The sequence below is a fragment of the Chamaea fasciata genome, unplaced genomic scaffold (genome assembly GCF_029207755.1).
Source record: "Chamaea fasciata isolate MVZ Bird 193981 ecotype frontalis unplaced genomic scaffold, bChaFas1.0.hap1 SCAF_20, whole genome shotgun sequence".
Classification (NCBI taxonomy): domain Eukaryota; kingdom Metazoa; phylum Chordata; class Aves; order Passeriformes; family Sylviidae; genus Chamaea; species Chamaea fasciata.
Window position 1 is genome coordinate 2,432,757 of NW_027094105.1, and position 23,678 is coordinate 2,456,434.

A 23,678-nucleotide genomic window follows, 5' to 3' on the forward strand; every position below is an offset into this window, starting at 1 on the left:
TGAGTTGTAGAAACCAAAAGGGTCCTCCCTGAGCCTCCTTTTCTGCAGGCTAAAATTTAGTTATCTTTTCTTTCGTAATTGTGAGGGGATCAGGCCCTGGAATGTTGCTGGTCTGTACTGGGAGAGGCAGGCAGGGCAGGACGAGCAGTGACTGACAGCCTGACAAGCCTGATGGGTTTATAGGAAGGAAGAAATGCTCTTTAAAACTTAAAGGTCTGGCCTTAAAATGTTAGGTTGGGAAAGGCTGAGGGATTGTTCAATGCACTCATGTCCTGCCTTGGGAGAATGTAAACAGAAATGGGAAGACAGGGGCCCTTCCCTCTCACTCGTGGCATTTGTGTAAATTAGTGCAGCTTAGTTCACTCTCACAAGGCATTATTAATAACCCAGGAAGCTGCCAGACCCTTCTACCACTCCAAAATCCAATGTGTAATATTAAAAAGGACAATGTGGATACATTTTTGTTAAATGGACTTGTTAAAGCCTGTCCAAAAAGCTTTTGGTTGTTATTTTTTCACAAATTGGCTATTAAATCCAAAGGCATTTCATTCCCAACCTGCATAAAACAGTCACCCAGATCCTCCTTCCATGCAGAATCCATAATAATAATAACAACCCATAATCCACTTTTGGCAGCAGAAACAGATTCATGGAATCCTGAAATGGTTTGATTTGGAGGGGACCTTAATGAGGCTTCTCATTCCAAGCCCCTGCTCTGGGCAGGGACACCTCCCACAAACCCAGCACGCATAGTTGTGAAGTTCTGCACAAACCCACCCCACCGCTAAACTGTAAAAAATCGACAGCAATTTGTAGAAGTCCCCAATAACTGAGGTTTTTGAGCTGCTCCCAGGCCAGGTAAGGCGCATGTCGAGCCCTGTATGCTGTGGGTGCCTCCCCTGGGCAGTGTCCCCTCTGTTGGTGCCAGTTTGCGTCCTACCGATGCTCTGCCCCTCTCTGTTCCTACTGCTCCCAGACTTTTGAACTCTCCAGCTCTTCACATCTCGTGTTGAATTATCTCTCGAGAACCTCCCCCCCCGACTGTGCTTGTCTAAACTCTCTCTTTTTTTTTGCTTTTCTTTCCTCTTGTGACTCGTCTACGCCTTCTGTTGCTTCTCCTTCTGTTTGATACCTGCCTGCCTCTGTGTTTGTCCGGTGTTTCCCTTTTTTTATTTTTTGATTTGCTCTGTTCCAATTTTGATGTAGGGCAGTGGTTCAGTTAATGGGAGCCCCTTGCTGTCGACATCTGGTGCTAGTACCCCCTGCCGGGGTCGGAGGCAGCTCCCACAGACTCCACTGACCCCACGCCCCAGCATCACTTACAAGACCGCTAACTCCTCGCCCGTGCACTTCACCACTTTCCAAACCCCCACGTTCTCCCCGGGCCGCCTGAGCCGCGGGCTGTCCGAGCACAACGCGCTGCTGCGGGGGGAGCAGCCGCCGGCCCCGCCCGCCGTGGCCCGCATCGGCTCCGACCCCTACCTGGGCCACCGTGACGGGGACAGCCCACAGCGCGCCGCGCCCGAGGACACGCTCACCTTCGAGGAGGCCGTGGCCACCAACTCGGGCCGCTCCTCAAGGACTTCCTACGTCTCCTCCCTGACCTCGCAGTCGCACCAAATCCGCCGGGTGCCCAACGGGTACCACTACACGCTGGGGCTCAACGCAGGCCCCGGGGCCAGAGGACGCAGTTACTACCACGAAGCTGATGAGGATGACTGGTGCTAGCGGCTCGGCGGAACCCTGCGAGGTGTGCGTGCTTAATAAGGATGAGTTTTATCATCTGGAGGGCTGGGAGCTCCCATGGGGGGCCCAGGGCCGGAGGCGGCCAGCGGGGCAGCCCCAAGAACTGCTCAGCGCCTGGGGCCGGAGATGCCCCTGCAGCCTCTCTCTCCTCTGTTGTTCTTTAGGGTTTTTTTTTTTCCTTTTTGATTTGGTTTCTTTTTTTTTTTTGCACTAGACAGAGGGAGGAAGAAAGCTCCCTCCTTCTGGGGAGGGCAGCGGGAGGAGCACATCCCTCTCTGCCCCCTCCTCACTGCCTTGTCTAGTCCCGAGACACGCACCAGGCGCCAACCCGGCCACGGACGCGGGGAGCCGGGAGAAGAGCGATCCTCACCTTCCACGGTGGAAAAGCAGAACTGTGGGTCCTTCTCGAGATTGGCGCAGTTTTGTTGGGCTATTTCTTAATTAATTTACCATCCTGATTCCCCCCTGCCAGGGCGGGAGCCGGGGGTCGCAAAGGGACTCGCGCGAACAACGCTCGCCCCCCGCGTTTTGTCTCGTTGAGCGCTGAGAAGGAAGAGATGCACCCAAGAAACTGGGAGAGGAGAAACACAGCCCAGAACAAAGGACAGTCCTTTGGGACTTGATGTTCAGCCACTGCAATCCTTTAGGGCAGAGCTGGTGCCACCACCTCCCCGAGCTGACCCTGCTGTGACACCGCTGCCCTGGGGGTCTCCAATGTCACTCACCACATCGGGTCCTTCACACTGACACACGGTAAAGCCACAAGAAAGCTCCTTCGTAAGGACTGTTTCCTTGCTGCTGAGACTTTTCAATCCATCCCTCTCTCCTGTTGACTGCAACATGCCCTCACTGTTTTGTCTTGTTTACAATATAAGCTTGATTTAGCAAAAAACAACTTAAAAAAAAAAAGTCCACAAAAAAACAACCAACAACCAACCCAAACAAAAAGAGGAAAAAAAAAGCGTAGGGGTGAGAAGAAATGTTATTGGTTTTATATCAAGCTATTAGATAGAACTTTAACTTTTCATTGTGTGCATTTTTGTAAATTGTACAGTAAAAAAAAAAAAAAACAAAAAAAAGAAAAAAATTTCCTCTTTCTGTAGAGAATTAGTCCAATTGTCATTCCAGGTCCCACCGTTTCTACCGAATGCTCCAGTTGTTCACTACTAAGTGCCTAACCTTTGAAATCTTTCACAGTGACGATGCAACCTCTTGCTTCGAGGCATCAGAGCTTGGGCGAGCGTGGGGAGGGCAGAGGGGGCGGGGGCCGAGGGCCGGAGCCGGGGAGGGGCCCTGGGGTCACCACGCCCAGGACACTGCCCCCCGGGTTGGCAGCTTCCAGTGGGGAAGGCGACCGTGCTTTGGGGTTGGTTTGGGTTTTGTTGGCCTTTTATTTTTTTATTTTTAATTTTATTTTTTTTTAGACTATATAAATATATATATAGATATACTTTTATGGGTGGGAGCGGAGTGATTGCAGCAAACAAAGCCAGCCTTGTCTCATTGCCCAGTGGAGGAAATGCAGGTGGGAAAGGGCAGCATCTGCAGGGGTGCTCCTGCAGGAGAAGCAGCATCTCCCACAGGCCAGCTGAGAGAGCCCTGGCTGTGCATCATTGGTGTGGAGGGCAGTTGGAGTGAGTTCTTTTTATTGCCTGATAAGAGAAGGTTAAAAAAAAAAAGATTATGATAATAATAATACTAATACTAATAATAATCCAAACCTCTAACTCTGATTCTCAGGGATGAGATTTCTGCGTTCTTGCAACGACTCTTGTGTTGGCTGGTTTCTTTCTTTTGTGCCCGTGTGGATTCCTGCACTGTGAGCCTGGGAAAGGGGCAAACGCGCTGTGCTGGCGGGGAGGGAGCCTGGGGGCACAGCTCGGCCAGGACCCCGTGCCCAGGGCTCTGCTGAGCCCTTGTAGGGCTGCTTCAGGGGCACAGGGCAGCCAGAGGACATGGAGAGGTGAAAAGGTGAAAGGAGGAAGGGTGGGACGTGCTGGGCACATCCCTAAAAACGCCGCTAGGAAGGAGGATAAGGTTGGAGAGGTGAATTTTTTCAGAGGATCTACCAAGCCCCAGACCTGTGGAACTTCTCCAGGTGCAGCGGTCGCGTGGGATGGGGGGAAATCCCGCTGGCCCTGGCGATCTGCTCTGTCCCTGGGGTGCTTGGAGGGGATCAGATGCCACCAAAACGCTCAGGAGGTCTCTCGTGCTCTCAGCAAAGTCTGTCAGCCTCAGGCAGGAGCAGTCTGCTCTAGGGTGGTTCTTCACATCTCCTGTAGCTCTTCCCTTGAGGAAACTCAACCCGCTTTTGTTCCCTCCGGTGTTTTGTTTTGATTTCGTTCTGTTCAGTAGCAATCTCTGGCCAATCTCATCCCTGGATTCTGCTAAAGGATAACTCCTGTCTGTATCTCTGTCTCTGTACTCGTGTGCACTCGGAATAAAGGCAGTGTGGTGGCCAGAGGTCACGGCTGGCGTTCCTGGCATTCCCAAACGGAGGGCTATGCAACCAGATGACACGTTCGGACACACACCCACCCCACCACCACTCCAAGACCTTCATCCATCTGTAGCTTTAGCTGCTGGATTTTCCTGTTTCAGGCTTCAGCACGATTTGTGACCAAACGTTTTATACATTTTCCTGAAATGAAGGCACAAACACTGTATTTGAAATTTTCCAAGGGAACGTTCCTATTTCACTGCAGGAAGTCGAGGGGAAGGGACACCACCATCTCTCTGCCCATGCATGCAAACACTGTACCCACACTGGAAAGCAACAGAGCTGTCTTTCTGTGCGGAATAATTCTGTCTTTCCCCCCCTTTCCTCACCCATTTTCCTTCCCCAACCCCCAGCCCTGCACTAACACAGCCTTGGGTCACCCCAATTCTTAGGCAGAACACGAAGAAGAATCTCAAAGTTGTCCAAATCCTCCACCCGCCTCATATGGGTTGATGACAGTGACAGACCACCATTATCCATAACCCTTTCCCAACGTTTTTTTACAGCCTCTCTGCTGTCTCTCCATCTTTCCAAGAATCCTCATAGTGAGTTGCCAAACTTGAATTGCACCGATCAGTTTTCTGCATCCAGAACCAGTCTCGTAGTGGCTGTACTTTGAATAAGTAATGTTTGCATGTAATATATATACATATATACATATCTATAAAAAGTATGTGCATGGAAAATGTTTATCTTCGTACTTTTTTGATACAATGTATTCATCAGTTGTTAATTTTTAATTATATTTGATATAAATTTGGGGGTTTGTTGCAAAACTTTATATTTAAAAAAACAGTGTGAAAAATGATCAAAGTTCCAACCATGCAACACAAGCGGAACTTTACCCAAAAAAAAAAAAAAAGGGGGGGGAAAAAATTGAGAAAAAAAAAAAGGTTCTGTGATTGCCTAGTTTGCTGCCTGAGTAATATTTATCAGCCAAACTTTGAATTCTGCAGTTGTTTCTACAATTCCATTTTGTATGAAGCAAAGTCCTTGAATTAAAAATAAAAACTTAGCAAAAAAACCAAACCAACCTGAGCAATTCCCAGACGGTGTGTGCGGTGTGCCTGCTGACTGGGAGGTGCCGGCGGGCCGGCTCCGAGGGCCTGCCCACCCCCAGGACTGACAGCCCGGGACAAACTCCATCCCAAACTGGGATTTTGCAAGGAATTGGCTGCGTCTGTGGGGTTTTATTTTGGCCAGAGAGGCTTCACAGATGCTTGGTTTGAGTAGGGAGCTGTTTGGGATCCAGCATGGAGATGGCAGTTCCTGGAGTCCAACAGGCAGCAGAACTGTAAAGTTGAGGGTGAAAACCCCCCAGAAGCGATTGTTTCCTGCCAGGCTTTTAACAGAGGGATGTTTCTCCTCTAAAATGCTGGCACAGGTTGCCCAGAGAAGCTGTGGATGCCCCATCCCTGGAAACGTTCAAGGTCAGGTTGGCTCGGAACAAGCTGAAGGTGCCCCTGCTCATCCCAGAAGGGTTGGACTTGAGGACCTTTGCAGGGTCGAACCCTAAATCCAACCCAGACTAGTTCATGTGCTGGGTGTGTGGCTTCCTCTGGCTCTAACCTGACCCAGTCCCAGCAGGTCTTCCTGGGGCTCCCCCAGGCAGCCCTGAAATCAGCAGCGTGAGGGGTTGGATTGGTGTCAGACTCTTGTCACGTGTCCAGGCCCTGCTGTAGTACCTGGAGAAAACAGAATTAATCATAATCGTACTTGCGGAATTAATTGGAAGTTGGTACTTCCGAGACTTTGCACTGAGCAGAAAAACCCAAGGGCTGTCGGGACAGAAGGAAAGAACTTCTCATTTCTCTGGATAACTGGAGAATCCCCTTCATTCCTTTCCAGGGGCAGAAGGCCACTGTGTTCCTCCTTCATCGAGGTCTTTTGGTGTCACACAACACCAAGGACTCCCCAAAAATTCTTGGATGCTGTAGAGCACTTTAGAGAGCAAAAGGTCTTGACTCTTCCTCTCTCTCATTGCATCTTTTCTGTGGTGAGGCCACCCAAGGTCCCACCTGACACTTGGTGTGGAATGGAAGGAAAAGGTCCTCAATCCCTGATCTCCAGGTCAGGCTGGAGCTTGGGAAGATGTTTTGTTTTGTCACACAGTTCCTGGTTAGCATTGGGGCAGGAGAGCTTTCCTTGGCCTGCAGTGTGGTCTGTGCGGGGTTTGGGCTTCTTGGCTGGATGACACTGAAGATTCTTATTAAGTTTTTGGAATATCCCCAAAAACATGAATTGGAGATTTCAGGGCACAAGAGAAGGTTTGAAGTGGAGGATTTGGGAACCAGTGTGGATCAGTGTCCACCCTGCAAGATTCGCTTCACCACAAACACCTGGGGAGCTGGAATCTGCCTGGGGGAGCAGCTGAGCAACCTCTGCCCTTCACACCAGGATCACAGAGACCTCCAAACCCACTTTTCAAGCCCCATATGAATTTTAAAATCCTAGAAGCCTTTTGGTGACTCTCTGCTCTTTCAAAGTATTTTCCCCCTTTTCTTTCTCCTCATTCCAGTTGTGTTCTTTGGGTCCAAGGGCAATGAACCCATCAGCTTCTCCAGGGCCTGCCTGAGCCCTGGGCTGAGGGAGCTGGAACAGGCAGGATCCCTGATCCCACACTCAAAGCATCTCCCACATCCGAGACAATGGAGCTGGAACCTCTGGGTTTGACTTCAGCTGAATCCCAAAAATGGCTTTATTTTTGTTCCTCATCCCCTTCCTGGTGGAACGTTTTGCAGTAAGGGTGTTTGCACAAGCTCTCTTCCCCCCCCAGGCTACACCTTTCTAGCAGAAACCACATGATTTCCATTCCTTTTATTCCCTGTGGATAAAACCTGGATCAGCTTTTCCTTGGCCAGCACCCCACGCCCGGTTGTGCCATTAGGGGGTAGCATTTTCAGGCTTTTTCTACTTTCTAGGGAAACAGAGGGAAAAAAAAAACCTGCTGATTCAAAAGGCTTGAGAGTCATTCCCTGGAATATTTGTCTTAGGATGCAGGAAACTCAGGGTGAGACACTGAGCTCACCTGGTTCAAAGTGCTCAGGTAATTTGGATTTTTTATTCCCTGGAGCATGAAAAGCTGGGATCATCTGCTGATTCCTCATTTCAGCCACGTTTCAGACTCCTACATCCCCTCCAAGGTGACAGATTACTCATCCCAGTGTATCCATCCCTCTTTATCCAGCCTAAGCAGATCTCCTGATATTTTTCCAGGCTGTGAAAACACCGTTTTCAGAAAGTGCCTGATTGTGATAACAAACCTCAGCTCAATGCTGTCACTCAGCACATTCCAAAATATTTTGCGGAAGAGACAAATTTTGCATTTTTATGTGATTAAAAAAAACGTCACTTGAGACCCTTGAAAGAGACTAAATTGCCTAGCAAGTGAGGACAAGGTTAAGGTTGTTCTGCTTCTTCCTTCGTGTTTGAAGTCACTGGAGTGTGTGCAGGATTTTTTTTACATCCACAGGTTTTTAGTAGGATCCCAGTGAGGAGGAGACATGGGGAATTTGGCCTCTCCCTGGGAAGGAATTGATTTGGGGAGAATTTAAAGGGAAGAGCAGTAAGAGAAGTGCTGGCAGGTTGGGCACTGAGGGATGGCAGCAAGGGATGCACTGGGGGCTCGGATAAGGCTGTGCAGATATTCGGGGGTGCAGCCTTGGCGTGGGTGAGTCAGCAGGAGAACTGAGAACTGAGCAAACCAACCCTGAGAGAAGGGATGGAAATCCAGAATTATTTCCAAGGAGGAAAGCAGGAACAAGCTGGTGGAGCAGAGCTGTTAATTCAAAGCAAACAGTAAAAATAACCGGAGTTTATTCATTTTAGCCTCACCTCCACTTTCTGTCATTGCTCTGAAACAGAATATCCCAGCCCTGGCTCTGTCTGTGTCTGTTTTTATTATTTCTCGGGTTCTGGCAGCCTTTTTTTCTGCTCAGCACGGCACAAACAGGAGAAGGAGGAGGAGGAGGCGTGGTCCCTGTCCAGCTACTCCTGCACAAAAGTCTGGCACACCCGCAGGGGTGGGAACCCGAATTTTCTCACCGAGGGCTGAGGATGTGGTCGTGTCAGTGGATACAGCAAATGAGAGGGTGGTTAAAAAAGAGGATGCTGAGCTGAGAGACAGGACTGTGACACATAATCCTGGGAATTTGACAAGGGCTTTTTCCTCCTCGTGGATTGAAGAGTGTTTGAAAGACCTGGTTCTGCAGGTGATCCACCTAAATCCGACCTGGTTCTGCAGGTGATCCACCTAAACCCGACCTGGTGAGATGTGCAAGGAGCACAGGGCAGAGTCCCACGGGTCCCCCAGCAGGGATGGGCTGCAGGACACGTCAAGGGATGGGACATGAGCTGCTGGGACACACGGTCACATCCAAGGGAATCGAGCAGTGGGATTCTGGAAAGGAAAGGCAAACCCGTGTCACATGTTCATGACAAATAAAGTCCCCTACATGGCAAAGCAAAGGCTCCTGGAGTGTCTCTGACCTTTGTTTCCATGGCAAGCCGAGGCAGTGTGGCAGGGGAAGCTCCTGGGAAGGGGTAGAGAGAGGTGGGCACGGCACGTTTTGCACCGAGCTTGGCTCGTGTCTGAAGCAGCGATCAGGATTTCAGGTGAGGATTCCAGAATCTCTTTTCCCAGCGCCATGGGGTGGCATTCACCAGCAAAATGACAGCTGGGTGTCACCCCTGAGCATCTCCTGCTCCCTGGCAGGGGTGTCCAGCTGGAGTTTGGCTGCCTGTCTCTTGCTGAGGGTTCCCAAGTCTTTTGTGTCTCTGTGCAGAGAAAATAGTATCATGGATTGGGAATGAGCGTGCCTTCTCCATAGGCCTGAGCCAAAACCCCCCCAGGGCGTCTGTGAGCACCCAAGGCTGTGTCACACCCGCGGGGCTGCCGCTGCGGGGTCTGTGCCACTGGTGATACTGGAGAGCTGAGGAGCTGGGCTCTGCTGTGGGGACTGGGGGGACTCACTTTTGGGGTCAGTCTGCAAATCCCTCCCACTGGGATGGTGGCGTGGCTGGCCTGGGTCAGATTGACCCCCTGTGATCTCTTTCCTCTCCCCCCAAGGAGAGAGGGGTTACACCCAGCCCAGCTCTCACGGGAGAACCGGGGTGCCTCGCTGACCCCAAAATGCCAGGGCAGGGGCAGCCCGGTCCTCCCGCCGCAGGAGGAGGGTACCCCAGGGGGAGCTGGGCACAGCTGGGGCGGCGAAGCTCCCCGAGAAACGCTTGCAGTGAGTTTTTGGGGAGCAGGATGTGGGATGTCTCCTGTCCCTGTGCAGGGCAAAGCAGCACAGGAGGGGCGCAAGCAGCCCCTGCGGAGCCCGCTGGAGGTGCAGCCGTGTGCGCGTGTCTGGGCTGTGTCCGTCTGTCCGTCTGTCACCCGCGGAGCCCTGCACGGGGGGGAGAAGGAGGACCCCCACCCCCAAACTCCCCATCTCCGGGGGGCGCCGGCAGCGCGGCCGATTTTGGGGAGGGGGCGATGTGGGACGTGAACCCCGGAGCGGAGCGGGGCAGGGCGGGGGCCGGGGGCGGGGGCGGGGGCGGGGGCCGGGGCCGTGCCTGTCCCGGCGGCGGGGCCGGGCCGGGATGCGGCGGGGCCGGGATGCGGCGGGGCCGGCGCCGGGCACGATGCGCTGCGGGGCGCTGGCGCTGCTCTGCGCCCTGTCCCTGTGCCCGGCGGCGCTGGCGGCCCCCGAGCCGGGCTCCGGGCTGGACACAGGTAGGACCGGCCGCCGGGGGGGCCCGGGGGGGGCCCCTGGGGGCTCAGCGGGGCTGGCGGGCGGCGGGAGCATCCCGGGCAGGGATGCGGGCGGTCCCCGATGGGATGCGCCGGGAGCCGCGGAGTGGCGAGCGGGGAAAGGGGAGAGGGGCTCGGCCGGGACCCCCGCGCTTCTGCGGGGATGCGGCGGCGGTTCCTGGCCATGGGGGTGAAGGGGACCCCCGGGTGCTCCGGCGTCCCGGCCACGGGGCAGACAGAAATGTTGTGGGGCGAAAAAGCTTCGCCCCCGGCGAGGGGCGTCCCCCGTGAGCTGCTGGCGGCGCTGGGGGCGGGCAGGGACCGACCCTTTGCGGTGTCCCGGTGTCACAGAGTGCCCGGAGCGAGGTGTGGGTCCCTCTCCCTGCGGGACAGAGCAGCCGGGTTTGCTGGAATCTGTGTGGGGCTTCTTGGGTCTCTCACATCACAGAGTCACGGAATCCTAAACTGGTTTGGGTTGAAAGGGACAGTAAAGCTCAGCTTGGTCCATCCCCTGCCGTGGGCAGGGACACCTCCCACTGTCCCAGGCTGCTCCAAGCCCCAATGTCCAACCTGGCCTTGGACGCTGCCAGGGATCCAGGGGCAGCCACAGCTGCTCTGGGCACCCTGTGCCAGGGCCTGCCCACCCTCCCCTGTGGCTCAGCATCATCCAGGTGAGAGGCTTTGCCCAGGCTGGGGAAGGTCCTGAGCTCAGGAAGGTTTTCAGGTTTTATTGTAGCTCTGACTGGTGCCTGGGGCAATCCTCCAAACGTGGGATTCTCCTGGGCTTTGGCCTAAACCAAGACACTTCTTTGGGGCTGAGGCTCTTGTTCCCCAGGCAGTCCCCACTGATGGAGCAGTTCTGCTGCAGGCAAGGTCTGTGTGGTGGCACAGCTCCAGGAAACACCCTCGAGGAGCAGGATGGGGAGCGAGGGGCAGCTGGCTGCTGAGGTGGGCTGGTCTGCCTGCCCTTGGGGCTGGGCTTGGCTCAGGAGCTGAGGCAGGGACCCGTGGCACTGCTGTGCCTGGCTGCCTGCCCTGCGCGCTGATCCTGAGGCAGGTGGGGAATTATAGAAGTGTGGAGCGAGTGCCAGAGGAGAGCAGCTCATGACTGAAACCAGGACTTGGTGTGCAGATCTGGTGAGACCTTGCTGAGGTTCTGCGTCCCCTTGGCTCCAGCAGTGGCAGAGAAGGGGGTATGACATGTAGCAGTGGTGACACCTTAGGCTTGGAAGGAAATTGGGATCCATTTCTTAGGCAATAAGGATCCCTGTCTTCTTCCCTCCTTCCAGCTCAGTCAGAACAGGGTGATTTGTTGCTCCTGGATCTCTGGGTTGGGCAGGAAGCTGTTGGTATTCCTGGTGTCCTGTCCCCCGTAACCATGGCTCCCACTGCAGCTCTCCAATATCCCACATCCCATATCCCACATCCCATATCCCACATCCCACATCCCACATCCCATATCCCATACCCACATCCCATATCCCACATCCCATATCCCATACCCACATCCCATATCCCATACCCACATCCCATATCCCACATCCCATATCCCATATCCCACATCCCATATCCCACATCCCACATCCCATACCCCACATCCCATATCCCATATCCCATATCCCATATCCCACATCTCACATCCCATATCCCACATCCCATATCCCATACCCACATCCCATATCCTTATCCTGAATCAAATCCATCCCATGAATGCTAAACCAGGTGTCAGCTGGAGCACCAAGCTGGCCTGGAATGGTGGAGAGGTTGATTTTTAAGGGAGCAGTTATTGAAGTTGTGCCTGTTTTTGTGGTTTCATGAAAACCTGGAGGGGTTTGGGCTGGAAGGGACTTTAAAGCTCATCCAGTGCCACCCCTGCCATGGGCAGGGACACCTCCCGCTGTCCCAGGCTGCTCCAAGCCCCAATGTCCAGCCTGGCCTTGGACACTGCCAGGGATCCAGGGGCAGCCACAGCTGCTCTGGGCACCCTGTGCCAGGGCCTCAACACCCTCCCAGGGAACAATTCCTGCCCAGTCTCCCATCCAGCCCTGCCCTCTGGCAGTGGGAAGCCATTCCCTGTGTCCTGTCCCTCCATCCCTTGTCCCCAGTCCCTCTCCAGCTCTCCTGGAGCCCCTTTAGGCCCTGGCAGGGGCTCTGAGCTCTCCCTGGAGCTTCTCCTCTCCAGGTGAGTCCCCCCAGCTCTCCTGGCCTGGCTCCAGCCCTGGAGCAGCTCTGTGGCCTCCTCTGGTTTGTTTTACGTCAGGAGCTGCAACAATTCTCAGGAATTCCCCCTGCAGTGCTGTGGGTTTGGGATGGGGGTGGCACTGGCAGGGATTTAGGATTTGGGATGCTGTGGGGTGGGATGAGCCCCAGCTGCCCCTTCCTCCCTGTCCTCACAACCTGGGGGTCTCCAGGGCTTTGCTGAGCTCCTCCCACCATTCCTGGTCTGGTTAAGAAGGAAGAGGAGGAGGTGGGAAGCTCCTTGGTTCAGTGGGAGCTCCTGGGAGCCCCTTTTCCCTCAGGAAATGCAATAAATGATAATTACAACCCCACTCTGCAAAATACAAAACTCCCCCAAATCAACCCAGAAAATCCTGTCTGGGAATGAGATCCAAAAAGGAAAGGGCACAAACAATTTGCCATTAATTAAAGCTGGAGTCGTCCAATTAAAACCTGCTTAATTAAGGGATGCATCCAAAAGCGCACGGCTTGGCTCCTGCAGATGGCATTTCTTGCTTGAGGTTTTGGGGAAAATATAGGTTTTCAGGAAATTATCCTGCTGGAGGTCTGAGACTCCAAAATGTTGGCTCCAGCATTGTGCGAGGTCCTCAGATCTGGGGTCTTTTGGGAATGTGCACATGGACTTGGTAAATGAAACATTGAACCTGATGAAAATATGGAAAATTATTTATAAATAGTGTTGTATCCGTGCTGTCTATGTACAGCTGCATGTGTTTTATAAGTATTTATATATAAAAATATATTTATTTATATTAAATCATGTTTGTGCCTGGGCCTGACACTGACAATCTTAACTTGTTCCAAGTCCAACTTCTTAAAAATCCAGAAATCCCAGATTTGTATTCTTTGTGTCTTTTCCATCTGACCCTCCATTCTATGGAGTGTCATGACATCCTTAATTAGGCAATTATATGGAATTACCATTTTTTTTCCCCTTGACAAGACCCTAAATTGTGCGTTTAAAGTGGAATAAACGCAGGGGTCACTGCCCATGCCCCCAGCACAGGGAGCAGCTGGGAGCCTTCCCCTGAGGCTTTGCCCCTGGGAGGGCAGGGCAGGACAAACCAAACCCTGAGGCCTCTCAGGACTTCTGGGAACCCCAGGCAGAGCCCACCAGGACATTTTTACAATCCAGCTTTTATCCCTGAGCTCCTTTGTGGGCTCCTCTTTGTGCTCCTGACGGAGGAGGAAAAATACCTGCCTGGGTTTGTGCTTCAGAACCATTTGAAGGACTCCCTTATCTGAACTCTGGGTTTGCTGAGCATCATTTTCCAGCTGGTTTCTGCTGGATGAAAGAGCCTTTTCACTAAAACCCTCCGGAGGAGCCGAGTTCCTGCTTTCCCTCCAATCCCTTCTCTTGCTCCCTTGGGGCTGTGTGGTTGTGCCCCCCTTGCAGTGCCCTGGGTGCCTCTGGCGTGGCTGCTCTGGGGATTCCAGCCTGAAAATGGCCCCAATTTCCTTGGACACGTCTGGAGGAGAAGGTGCTGACCCAGGACCTGGCCCCGCTTTTGGGATGTGACACAATGGGGGACGTTTGTCCTGCTGTCCCACCTGTCACTGCCTCCTCCCTGAGGTGACAGGGGACACAAAGCCCTGAGGGATGGGACACTGGGATGCAGGGACACTGAGGCACATCCATCCTGGCCTGCCACATCCTGCTGCTGGGATGGTGCTTTGTGCTCTGCTGTTTAACTTTGCCCAGCTGGAGCTGTTTGGGTTGAAAAGTCTCTCTCTGTTTTAAGTCTGTCTCGTGCTGGATTATTTGAAAACTTCCAGCCCAAGCTTCCCAGCTGTTCCCAGGGTCCCTGTCGTCAGAATATGTTGCTATTCCTGGAAGCTGGAGTGCAGAGCTGGTGTTTGGCTGCATCCCCACGAGATCCCTCCAGATCAGACCAAGTCAAAAACCTGAAACTTCTCCACAAGCCTCATTTCCTAAAGCCTCTTTCCCTCTGGATCCAGGCCTTGCTCTGAGCTGGCTCTGGCACTCACAGCCCATGTCCCCTGTGCCACCACGGAGCACAGAAAGATGCCACAGCTGCTTTCACCTCCATTTTCTGCCCCTTAGTAGGTGGAAATGGTTCCATATCATTCCATTTAAACTCTGAGGTGCTGGGGAAGGGTTTCAGGTGCTGTTCCTTAGGGGAAGATTTTCCAGAGGAGTGGAAATGGATCATCCTGCAGGCTTGGGATCAGACCAGCTCACCAGGAGCTGAGCTGGAGGATACAAACACCATTCCCATAGGAAAATGGACAGTGTGGGCTGGGTGTCACACCCAAACCTTGCCCAAACCTCCAGCTCCCAAACTGAGCCAGGCTGGGCTTAGGCGAAAGATTCCGGGGGCAGACACAGAGTTTGGTGTGAGAAGCAGCTCGGAGTGGCTGCCCACACCTCCTTCCTCTGGGCAGGCTCCCAAAAAGCTCCTAATTCCTTGCAGGAGGAGCCCCATCTGCTCCTGGTTGAGGTCCTGGCCGTGGGGGTGACGTAACGTCGGTGCCTCCCTGGCTGAGGCAGCTGCAGCTCTTTGTGTACGTTCAGGATGTGCTCTCTATATATTTCTGTATTTATATACACATGACACAGCTCTCACAGCCAGCCTGCGGCTGGCACTGCCTGTGTGGGCCAGGAATTCTGGCTGTGGTGACCTGGCAGGGGCTGGGAATGGTTTTAGAGCTCAGCCCCGAGGAGGGGCCCGTTCCCTGGACATTGCAGATTGTGGGATCGGTCACTCCTCAGGGGGTTTGGGTGTCTGGGGCTTGTCTGGGAGGGAAAGCTGGGGGGTGTCAATGGGTTCTTGGTGCTGGGATGGGGCCTCGTGGCCCTGCTGGGTGCAGGTTCAGGGCTCAGCTCCGCAGGGAGTGAGGAAGGATCACAGAACCACAGAATCAATCACAAAATCACAGAATCACAGAATCAACAGAATCAATCACAGAATCACAGAATCACAGAATCAATCACAGAATCACAGAATCAATCACAGAATCACAAAATCAACCACAGGATCAGTCACAGAACCACAGGATCAGTCACAGAATCACAGAATTAGTCGCAAACTCACAGAATCAATCACAAACTCACAGAATCAGTCACAGACCCACAGGATCAGTCACAGAATCAGAGATTTGCCGAGCTGGAAGGGACCCACACGGATCCCTCCTGCACGGGAGACTCTGGGATGTGGCAGGGGCTGTGCTGGTGCTGCAGCTCTTTCCTGGCTGGTGGAGAACGGGGCTCTCCCTGCTCCTGTCGGCCCTGGCAGAGTGTTGGGGGACAGATTTGAGCACAGGAACCCCATTTCCTCCCCCTAAAAAGAGGCTGCTCACCCAACCCACCGCCCCATTCCAGGGTTAGCAGGGTTTTTGGTGCTTTGCTGCCTGTTTTTAGGCGAACCCGGCTGCCAGGGCTGGCTCCGTCCCCTTCCTTCCCATCCCGTGGAGAGGCTGAGCATCCCCGGCTCTGCGGGATGAGCAGCTCGGGGGCACCGCGGGCTCTGCCTTGCCGGGGGCACTTGGGGACACTGGCAGAGGGAAACGCTTCCTGGCCGCCGGCTGGTGGCAAAGGGATTCCGTGTCCCCGCTGTGCCGCCTTTGTGCTGAGGCTTCGTTCGCTCGGCTGGAAAGCTTTGCTCTCCCGGGGTCAGCAATTAAGGAAAAAAACAACCACCAAACCAACTCTCCAGGACTGAAGCACCCTCCTCCCGTGCCCTTGCCACTCCAGGAACTCAACGGAGCAGCGGAATGACAAAACTCAGCCTCTGTTTAGCGCACCTCAACCCTGACAGGGCGTTTCTGTGCCACAGCGAGGGCAATTAGTGCGGCACTAATTAGCGCTGCCGGCAGTGTCATTCCTGCGGGGTTAAAGGCCACCTCAGGTCACATCGCGCTGATCCCGCGGCTGCTGGGGACAAGCGGGGCCCGGCGCGTGGCTGCGGGGCCGGGATGGGCCGGGGGACGTGGGGACGGGATGGAGGGACACGGCGGGACAGAGGGACATGGAGGGACAGAGGGACAGGGCAGGACGGAGGGACAGGGCAGGACAGAGGGATATGGAGGGATGGAGGGACACGGCAGGATGGAGAGACAGGGCAGGACAGAGGGATGGAGGGATATGGAGGGACAGAGGGACACGGCAGGACAGAAGGACATGGCAGGATAGAAGGACATGGCAGGACAGAAGGACATGGCAGGACGGAGGGACAGGGCAGGACAGAAGGACATGGCAGGACAGAAGGACATGGCAGGATGGAGGGACAGGGTAGGACAGGAGGACAGGGCAGGACAGAGGGACATGGAGGGACAGAAGGACATGACAGGACAGAGGGACATGGGAGGATGGAGGGACAGAAGGACATGGAGGGACAGAGGGACACAGCAGGACAGAGGGACAAGAAAAACCCGGCGAGAACAGAGGCAGCCTGGAGGAGCAGTGCAGGAGAGGCCTGGGATCTCCCACACGGCCCCTCTGGAGGGTTTTGCTGGGAGCAGCTCCCCCATCCCTGGTCATTCCATGGTTTTGGGATGGGGAGAGCTCTGCAGAGGTGACACACTGGGGCTGGGACTGGGAGATCCTTGAAGTTCTTTCCAAGGGTCCTTCCAAGGATTCCCCTCAAACCTTTCTGGGATTCTGGGAATCTCTGGCTGGGGCTGAGCCAAGGACTGAGCAGAGCTCTGCCCTCCTCTCCATAAATAACCAACACCACGGTGGGGATTCCTGGGAAAGGGAACATCCCCAGCCCCCGAGGCTGGGAACACAGCGGGGAGCAGTGGGGTGGGGTGGCACAGGGCAGGGCTGGAGCTCCCTGCTTTCTCCCTCTGCACAGCCCTGGGTGGCTGTGGTGCTTCTCTGCCCGTGGTTCCCATCTGTCCAGCAGGGAATGGTGTGAGACAGGCGCCTCTCCTCCTGCACTGGCTCCCAGCTGGGTTCTGAGCTGGGAAAACGCAGCCAGGCAGGGATTTGCTTCCATTAGCTCCTCTCTTTTTCCTTTTTTAACCTGCCAGACGTGTTTGGAAGCAGGGCTGTGATCCTGCCAGCGTGCTCTGGCTGTCACTGCAGCATTCCTTCCCTGCCAGGGCCAGGTTTGTTCCCTTCCAGCTGCAGCAGAGACCTGCAGGACCTGAGGGACTTCCTTGGAGCAGATCCCAGCGGGTCTGGGAAGCTGCCATGGTGCAGGGCATGGCCTGAGGGAGTCATGACCCATCCCTGAAAGGTCCCCAAATCCAAGGAGGGAGTAGAAGAAACCCCAGGTTTGGGGACCAGAGAGTTGTGGGGTGAGGAGGATTTATTGGGATTTCTCCACGTGCTCGGCACCCCGTGGGACCCAGAGCTGAGGGGATTTGGGATGTGAGAGAGCTGGGGGTGTTCACCTGACAGGAGAAGCTCCAGGGAGAGCTCAGAGCCCCTGCCAGGGCCTGATGGGGCTCCAGGAGAGCTGGAGAGGGACTGGGGACAAGGGATGGAGGGACAGGACACAGGGAATGGCTTCCCACTGCCAGAGGGCAGGGCTGGATGGAATATTGGGCAGGAATTGTTCCCTGGGAGGGCGGGCAGGCCCTGGCACAGGGTGCCCAGAGCAGCTGTGGCTGCCCCAGGATCCCTGGCAGTGTCCAAGGCCAGGCTGGACATTGGGGTTGGAGCAACCTGGGACAGTGGGAGGTGTCCCTGCCCATGGCAGGGGTGGCACTGGATGAGCTTTAAATTCTCTTCCCACCCAAACCATTCCATCATTCTCTGATTTCCTCTGTAAACAATTAAATATGTTTGTACTGAAGATTAGAAGTACACGAGACAGGTAAATTCTGCTCACAGTGAAAGAGAGACATTTTATTTATTACTTTCTCCGCTTCCCTGCTGCTGAACCTTCATTTCTGAGCCACATTTTCTGAGGCAGCTCCCGCTGGGAGTGGGAAATGCATGATGAAGGAGGCAGGTTAAACGAGCTGCCATCCCAGGAAGGCAGCAGCACCCAGGAGTGGAACCTTCCGTTTGACAGAGCTGCGTTATTAATACGTGTTTGAAGTCCTGGAATGGATCAATGAAACAGCTGGGCTCTGCCTGTGGAAATGCTGGGCTCTGCTTTGGCAGGGCTGAGGGAGATGTTCTGTAATGAGAGCTATTAAAAGGTCGTTAGAGATGCAGAGGAGTTTTGAAGTCAGATCTCAGTTTCTGGCAGCAACTTTTGTGTGAGCAGATTTTTAATCAACTCCTGTGCTTTTGCTTTTTCTTTCTTTCTCTTTTTCCTTTTTATTTTTTGCATTCCTGGAGTTTTGTGGATGTTTCAGTTTTGAGGACGGCAAGTGAAAGGTGAGGCTGGGATTCATGTCAGGAGACAGGACATGGTGCATGTGGTCCCCACAGCCTGACTGGTGACATTTTGGGCAGTGTGGAGCTCAAGTGAGCTGCAAAGAAAAGGGGCAAAGGGAGAAAGCCAGAGGGTTCACACTCTGCATATGGAGTTTGGGTGACTTAAAGAGCTTTAAAGTCCCCCAGACCGTGCTGGGCACTGCCCAGGCTCCCCAGGGAATGGGCACGAGGCTGCCAGAGCTCCAGGAGCCTTTGGACACCCAGGGATGCTCAGGGTGGGATTGTTGTGGGGTCTGTGCAGGGTCAGGGGCTGGATGGATGATCCTGTGGGTCCCTTCCAGCTCAGGATATTCCATGATCTCCCGGTGCACCTGTGGGGAGCAGAATCCACCCTGCTCCCCCTGTGCAGCTCCTGGAAGATCCCCGACCATGCAGAGGCCTGTGACGCTTCCCTCTTTATCAGGGAAAACCTTTAAGCTGTTAAAAGGGCTCTGAACACCCCCCTCCTCAGTGGCTCTTCCTAAAGCAGAGTTCAGGCTCCTGCCCGGGGCACACAGAGCTCTGAATCCACATTAATTCATCCTGGAATGCCTCACTTGTGGTTTTCCTCTCCGTTTGAGGAGGCTTTGGGGAATCCTGCAAACCCTTCACCTTCGGCAGTAAAAGTGCTGTTAATTTTCTCCCCCAGCTCTGCTGGTTTTAATTGTGACTCCCACGTCAGCTCTAACAGCCCACGTGTTTCATGTATTTATTATTTCATCTGCTCCTGGCCTACCCCAAGGCTGGGTTGTGGTGGTTTCAGCTGCTGGCAAGGCTTTAAATCCAGATGAAATGTTTTTCCTAAAGGGAAAGATTTTAATTTTTTTTTTCAAATTCAGCTGCAACTGTTGGTCTTAAAGTAGGAATTAAGCCGGAGATCTCCTTTGGCCTGTTCTCTGTAGGACAGCAGACCACAGAAACATGGAATTGCAGAATGCTTTGGGTGGGAAGGGACCTTAGAGCTCATCTCCTGCCACCCCCTGCCATGGGCAGGGACCTTCCACTGTCCCAGGCTGCTCCAACCCCATCCAGCCTTGGACACTCCCAGGGATGAGGCAGCCACAGCTTCTCTGGGCCAGATCACAGAGGGGTTTTTCCTCCATGAATAGGAGCAGATCCCACACTCAGTGATCACTCTATCACCATTTTTTGAGAGTTGTTTGAGAAAAAGTGACCCAAAATTAAACTAAAGCAGGAAAAGGGCTGTGCCTCGCCGTTGATCCCAGGCACAGCTATAGGAGGCAGTGCTTCGGTGTTGTATTTGTGGTTGTTGTCGTTTAATTTTACATTTTTCTGTCTGAAGTGTACCAGGTGGTCGTGGCTCTTGGTGGGCAGGGTGTGATGGTGCTCCAGCAGCCCCAGCTGGTGTTACTGGTGTGGTTCCTGCTGGTCTCTGGGCAAGCTGGGCTCCCAAAAAATCCAATTTCATGGCTGTTGGGACATTGCAAGTGTGTTTGTGCAGTGGCAGGAGGGGGAGGAGGTGTTTTAGAGACATTTTTAGGGCATAATTCACCTTGGAAGAGACTTCTGGGGGTTGTGCAGCTGCTCTGGGCAGCTCCATCCTGATCCAGGGATCCAGTGTTTGCCTGTGGGGACAGGAGTGGCCATTCCAAGGCTGTTCCTTTGTGTCTGGGCTCTTGTTCCCGAGATTTGCAGTCTGGTTTTGTTTAACTTGGTCTCAAGCCTTGGGGAGAAGGGTCTGGGGTTACGTCAGAGGCTGCAGCTTCCTCCTGTCAGGGGCAAGGAGCCAACTGATAGCAGAATGGGCAGAGGAGGCTGGGCTGACACACTCCACGGGCTGCCAGGGCATGGAGACAGCCCCAGGCTTTGTCAAATTTGTGGGAATTGCAGCTCCCAAGGCAGCATTTCACCTCCCAGAGAAGGGAGGGAGCAAAGGGGGAGGAGGCTGAGCCCAACCTGGGTGTCTGCAGCTGCCCGAGGCACTGAAGGGATGCAGGAAGGAGCATCCCGGGCTGTCCCAGCGTGCGGGGCTGCTCTGCCTCCTCCTTCCAGCCCCGGGACCCCCATCCCTCACAGCTTCCTGCCTCTCCTGAGCCAGACATGTGCAAACGTGACCGGGAATCCACCCGGGATGGCTTTTCCTGCCCCAGGCTGGTATTTCCTCCCGGCTCCCTCTCCCCCTGCACGGCCCCTTCTCCTGGAGCCAGTCAGGCCTCGCTGGTGACCCTGCCCCTGCTCCCCTCCTGCTCCACGGGGAGCATCTGGCGGGCACGTGCTGCCCAGGGCTGCTGCAGCCCCCCAGGCTCCTCTCTGGGATGTGTTCCCTCTCCCCCGTGCTCCGGTGCTGGGGTCACCCCTCCAAGGGACCCCCCCAAGGACAGGACATCCCTGCTCCTTCCAGTTGCTCGGGAAAAGGCTCTTCCAGGGGAAGGGTTTGGGGGCTGTGCTGGAGGTTTGGGTGCCACAGGGTGAGGAGGGATCCGGGGTGGCTCCAACCGCATCCCCTCCTGGCTCCGGTGCACACCTGGCTTCCAGGAGTGCATTTTAGGGGATCTTTGGGAGAGGAAACCTTCTGGTTCTGGTTAATCCCTTCCTGAGGCCTGCAGCAGCTGGGATGTTCCGTGGGCTGAGCTGCGGAACAGCACAAGGACGCCCAGAGGCCTCAGTGCCGTGGTCTTCTCCTGACAATGCAGGAAGGGGAAAACAGGAACGGGGAAAACAGGAACAGGGAAAAGCAGGAACAGGGGAAACAGGTTCCTCCTTTTCCATGGGGGACTCTGGGGTGTCAGGGAGGATTCAGTGATCCTGAGAGCCAGGAGGTCCCTGAGATGTTTGGAATGGCCAGGGGCAGGGGTGGCACTGTGGGCAGGGGGAGGAAGGATCCCCGTCCCAGCAATTCCTGTGAGCTGGGAACGCTCTCCTTGGGGCTGCTCCTCACCCAGAACCTGTCTGGAGGTGTCTCTGTGGAGGGGGGTGAGGAGTTTCTCTCTCGGATGGGTCACTGCAGGTGTGAATTCCCCATCTGACATCGGTGGGGCCATCCATGGGTGTGGGGCTGGAGAAGGGAGAAGGTTTGGGTTGGGCAGGAGTGGGACAGGCACTGGCCAGACCAACTGGTCTGAGAATTAATGAGGAGATGGAAGCTTTCACCAGGGCTGGGGTGTGGTGGGTGGACACTGGCATCCTCCTGAGCATGGAGAGGGGCTGGATGACTTTCCAGATGGGATCATAGGCTCCTGGCTCAAAAAAAAAAAAAGCTAAACCCCCCATCCAAACCCCCCAAAAACCAACAACAACAGCAACAAAAAACAAACTCAACAAACAACCTCCCACCCCCAAAAAAACAAACAAACCAACCAGCATCCCACAAAAAAAATCTCAAAAAACAACAACAAAAAAGTTTTAAAAGAATAAATAATAAAAATTGCCTCTGAACTTTTCGTGCCCAGTTTTTGTGCTAGAACCATGAGCACCCAGCTCTCCCGTGCTTTTCTCTATGGCTGTGAGGCTCAGGAAGTTTAATTAAAGATTGCTTTAGGGCTGTTAATGAGCCCAGCAGCTGGAGCATTAAGTCTTTGCATCAGCAAGTGAGGAGTGCTCCCAAAAGCAGCTCCAAGGCCCTGGGACACTCAGAGCACCTCCGTGGTTTTTATCCTGACCCGGCCTTGGATTTTCAGTCCAGGGGATCCTGTCCGTGGTAGAGAACATTAAATCTCCTCCCCAGCGCTTCAGGTTTCTCCTCCCCAGGAAGGTGTCTGTGAACACTCTGCAGTGTGAACAACAGGCCGGGGAATGGCCATGGCTGGGAATTCACCCTGGAGTGACCTCCTGATCCTAATTAAAACAACTCCTGTGCTGTTAGTTTTAATTTGCTGTGTTTATTTTCCCTCTTCAGAAACAGTGTGCAGCAGCAGGTTGTGAACATGGCTCTGCTGCAGCTTGGTAGGGATTGGATCAGTGTTGAGCCAAGGAAGGCTTTTTCATGGAATCCTGGAATGGTTTGGGTCGGAAGGGACCTTAAAACTCATCCCATCCCACCCCTGCCATGGCAGGGACACCTCCCACTGTCCCAGGCTGCTCCAACCCCAGTGTCCAGCCTGGCCTTGGGACACTTCCAGGGATCCAGGGACAGCCACAGCTTCTCTGGGCACCCTGTGCCAGGGCCTGCCCACCCTCCCAGGGAACAATTCCTGCCCAATCTCCCATCCAGCCCTGCCCTAAGCCATTCCCTCTGTCCTGTCCCTCCATCCCCTGTCCCCAGTCCCTCTCCAGCTCTCCTGGAGCCCCTTCAGGCCCTGGCAGGGGCTCTGAGCTCTCCCTGGAGCTTCTCCTCTCCAGGTGAGCACCCCCAGCTCCAGGTCCTTCCTGTGCTGGGGACCCCGGAGGGGAGCCCCTGTAACAGATGGGGTCCCCTGAGAGGGGCACAATCACCTCCCTTGCTGCTCTGCCCACTCTGCTGGTGATTTTTGATTTATTTATCCTTTCATCCCTCCCCTCTTATGGCAGTGGGACACGTGGAGCTGCTCACCTTCCTCCTGTGCCCAGGGATGGCCCAGAGAGCTGCTCACAATCCCAATTCACCTCTGCCCCCAACTTTGGGACCCTTTAGTGGCCCTGGGCTCCCACCCAGCTGTGGCTGTGAGGGGACACAGTGGGGATAGAGGTGCTGGGGCCTGGGGTGGAGCCCTGGGCAGGGCAGCACAGGTGAGGCACACCCAGAGCACCCTGAGCAGGTGATGCTTTGGGAAGGCTGACCTGGAACAGAGACTGGACAGAGCCAGAGAATAAAGTAGAGATTTACTGAAAGGCCTCCAGGATACACCTTGGGCAGGACAAGAGCCTGGCCAGGGCTACACCCAAGGGGGACCCAAAATGGTCACAAAATGGTCACAAAATGGACAAATGGTCACCAGGTCTCACACTTTGATCAGTTTTGGTCCATTTGCACATTGGGGTTTAATTGTCCAATTCCAGCTCCAGGCTGTGAGGTCCCATCCTTCTTGTTCCTCCCTCCAGCCCACCCTTGTTTGTGCTTTTGGGCCTGAAAGTTGTCCTTGGTGTGCAGCAGGAAAAGGATTTGTTTTGTGTCCCTGCTGTGTGCAGAGCTGAGTGACACTGACTGTGAGCTCAGAGCTGCACCCCTGGGCAGCACAGAA

At 54.4% G+C, this 23,678-nt stretch overlaps 2 protein-coding genes across 2 annotated transcripts in view; both read left to right on the forward strand.

Moving 5' to 3' along the window:
* CACNA1B (calcium voltage-gated channel subunit alpha1 B) overlaps positions 1 to 5,694 on the forward strand; it is a 298,701-nt gene extending 293,007 nt beyond the window's left edge. The window contains exon 49 of the mRNA XM_066201321.1: positions 1,207 to 5,694. Coding sequence (XP_066057418.1) covers positions 1,207 to 1,728 — 522 coding nt within the window. The 3' untranslated portion in view covers positions 1,729 to 5,694. The remainder of the gene's footprint in view (positions 1 to 1,206) is intronic.
* A 4,141-nt stretch (positions 5,695 to 9,835) lies between these two features.
* Positions 9,836 to 23,678, forward strand: part of LOC136299703 (collagen alpha-1(II) chain-like) — an 81,123-nt gene continuing 67,280 nt past the window's right edge. Inside the window, exon 1 of the mRNA XM_066201574.1 lies at positions 9,836 to 9,968. Within this exon, the coding sequence (XP_066057671.1) occupies positions 9,836 to 9,968 (133 nt within the window). The remainder of the gene's footprint in view (positions 9,969 to 23,678) is intronic.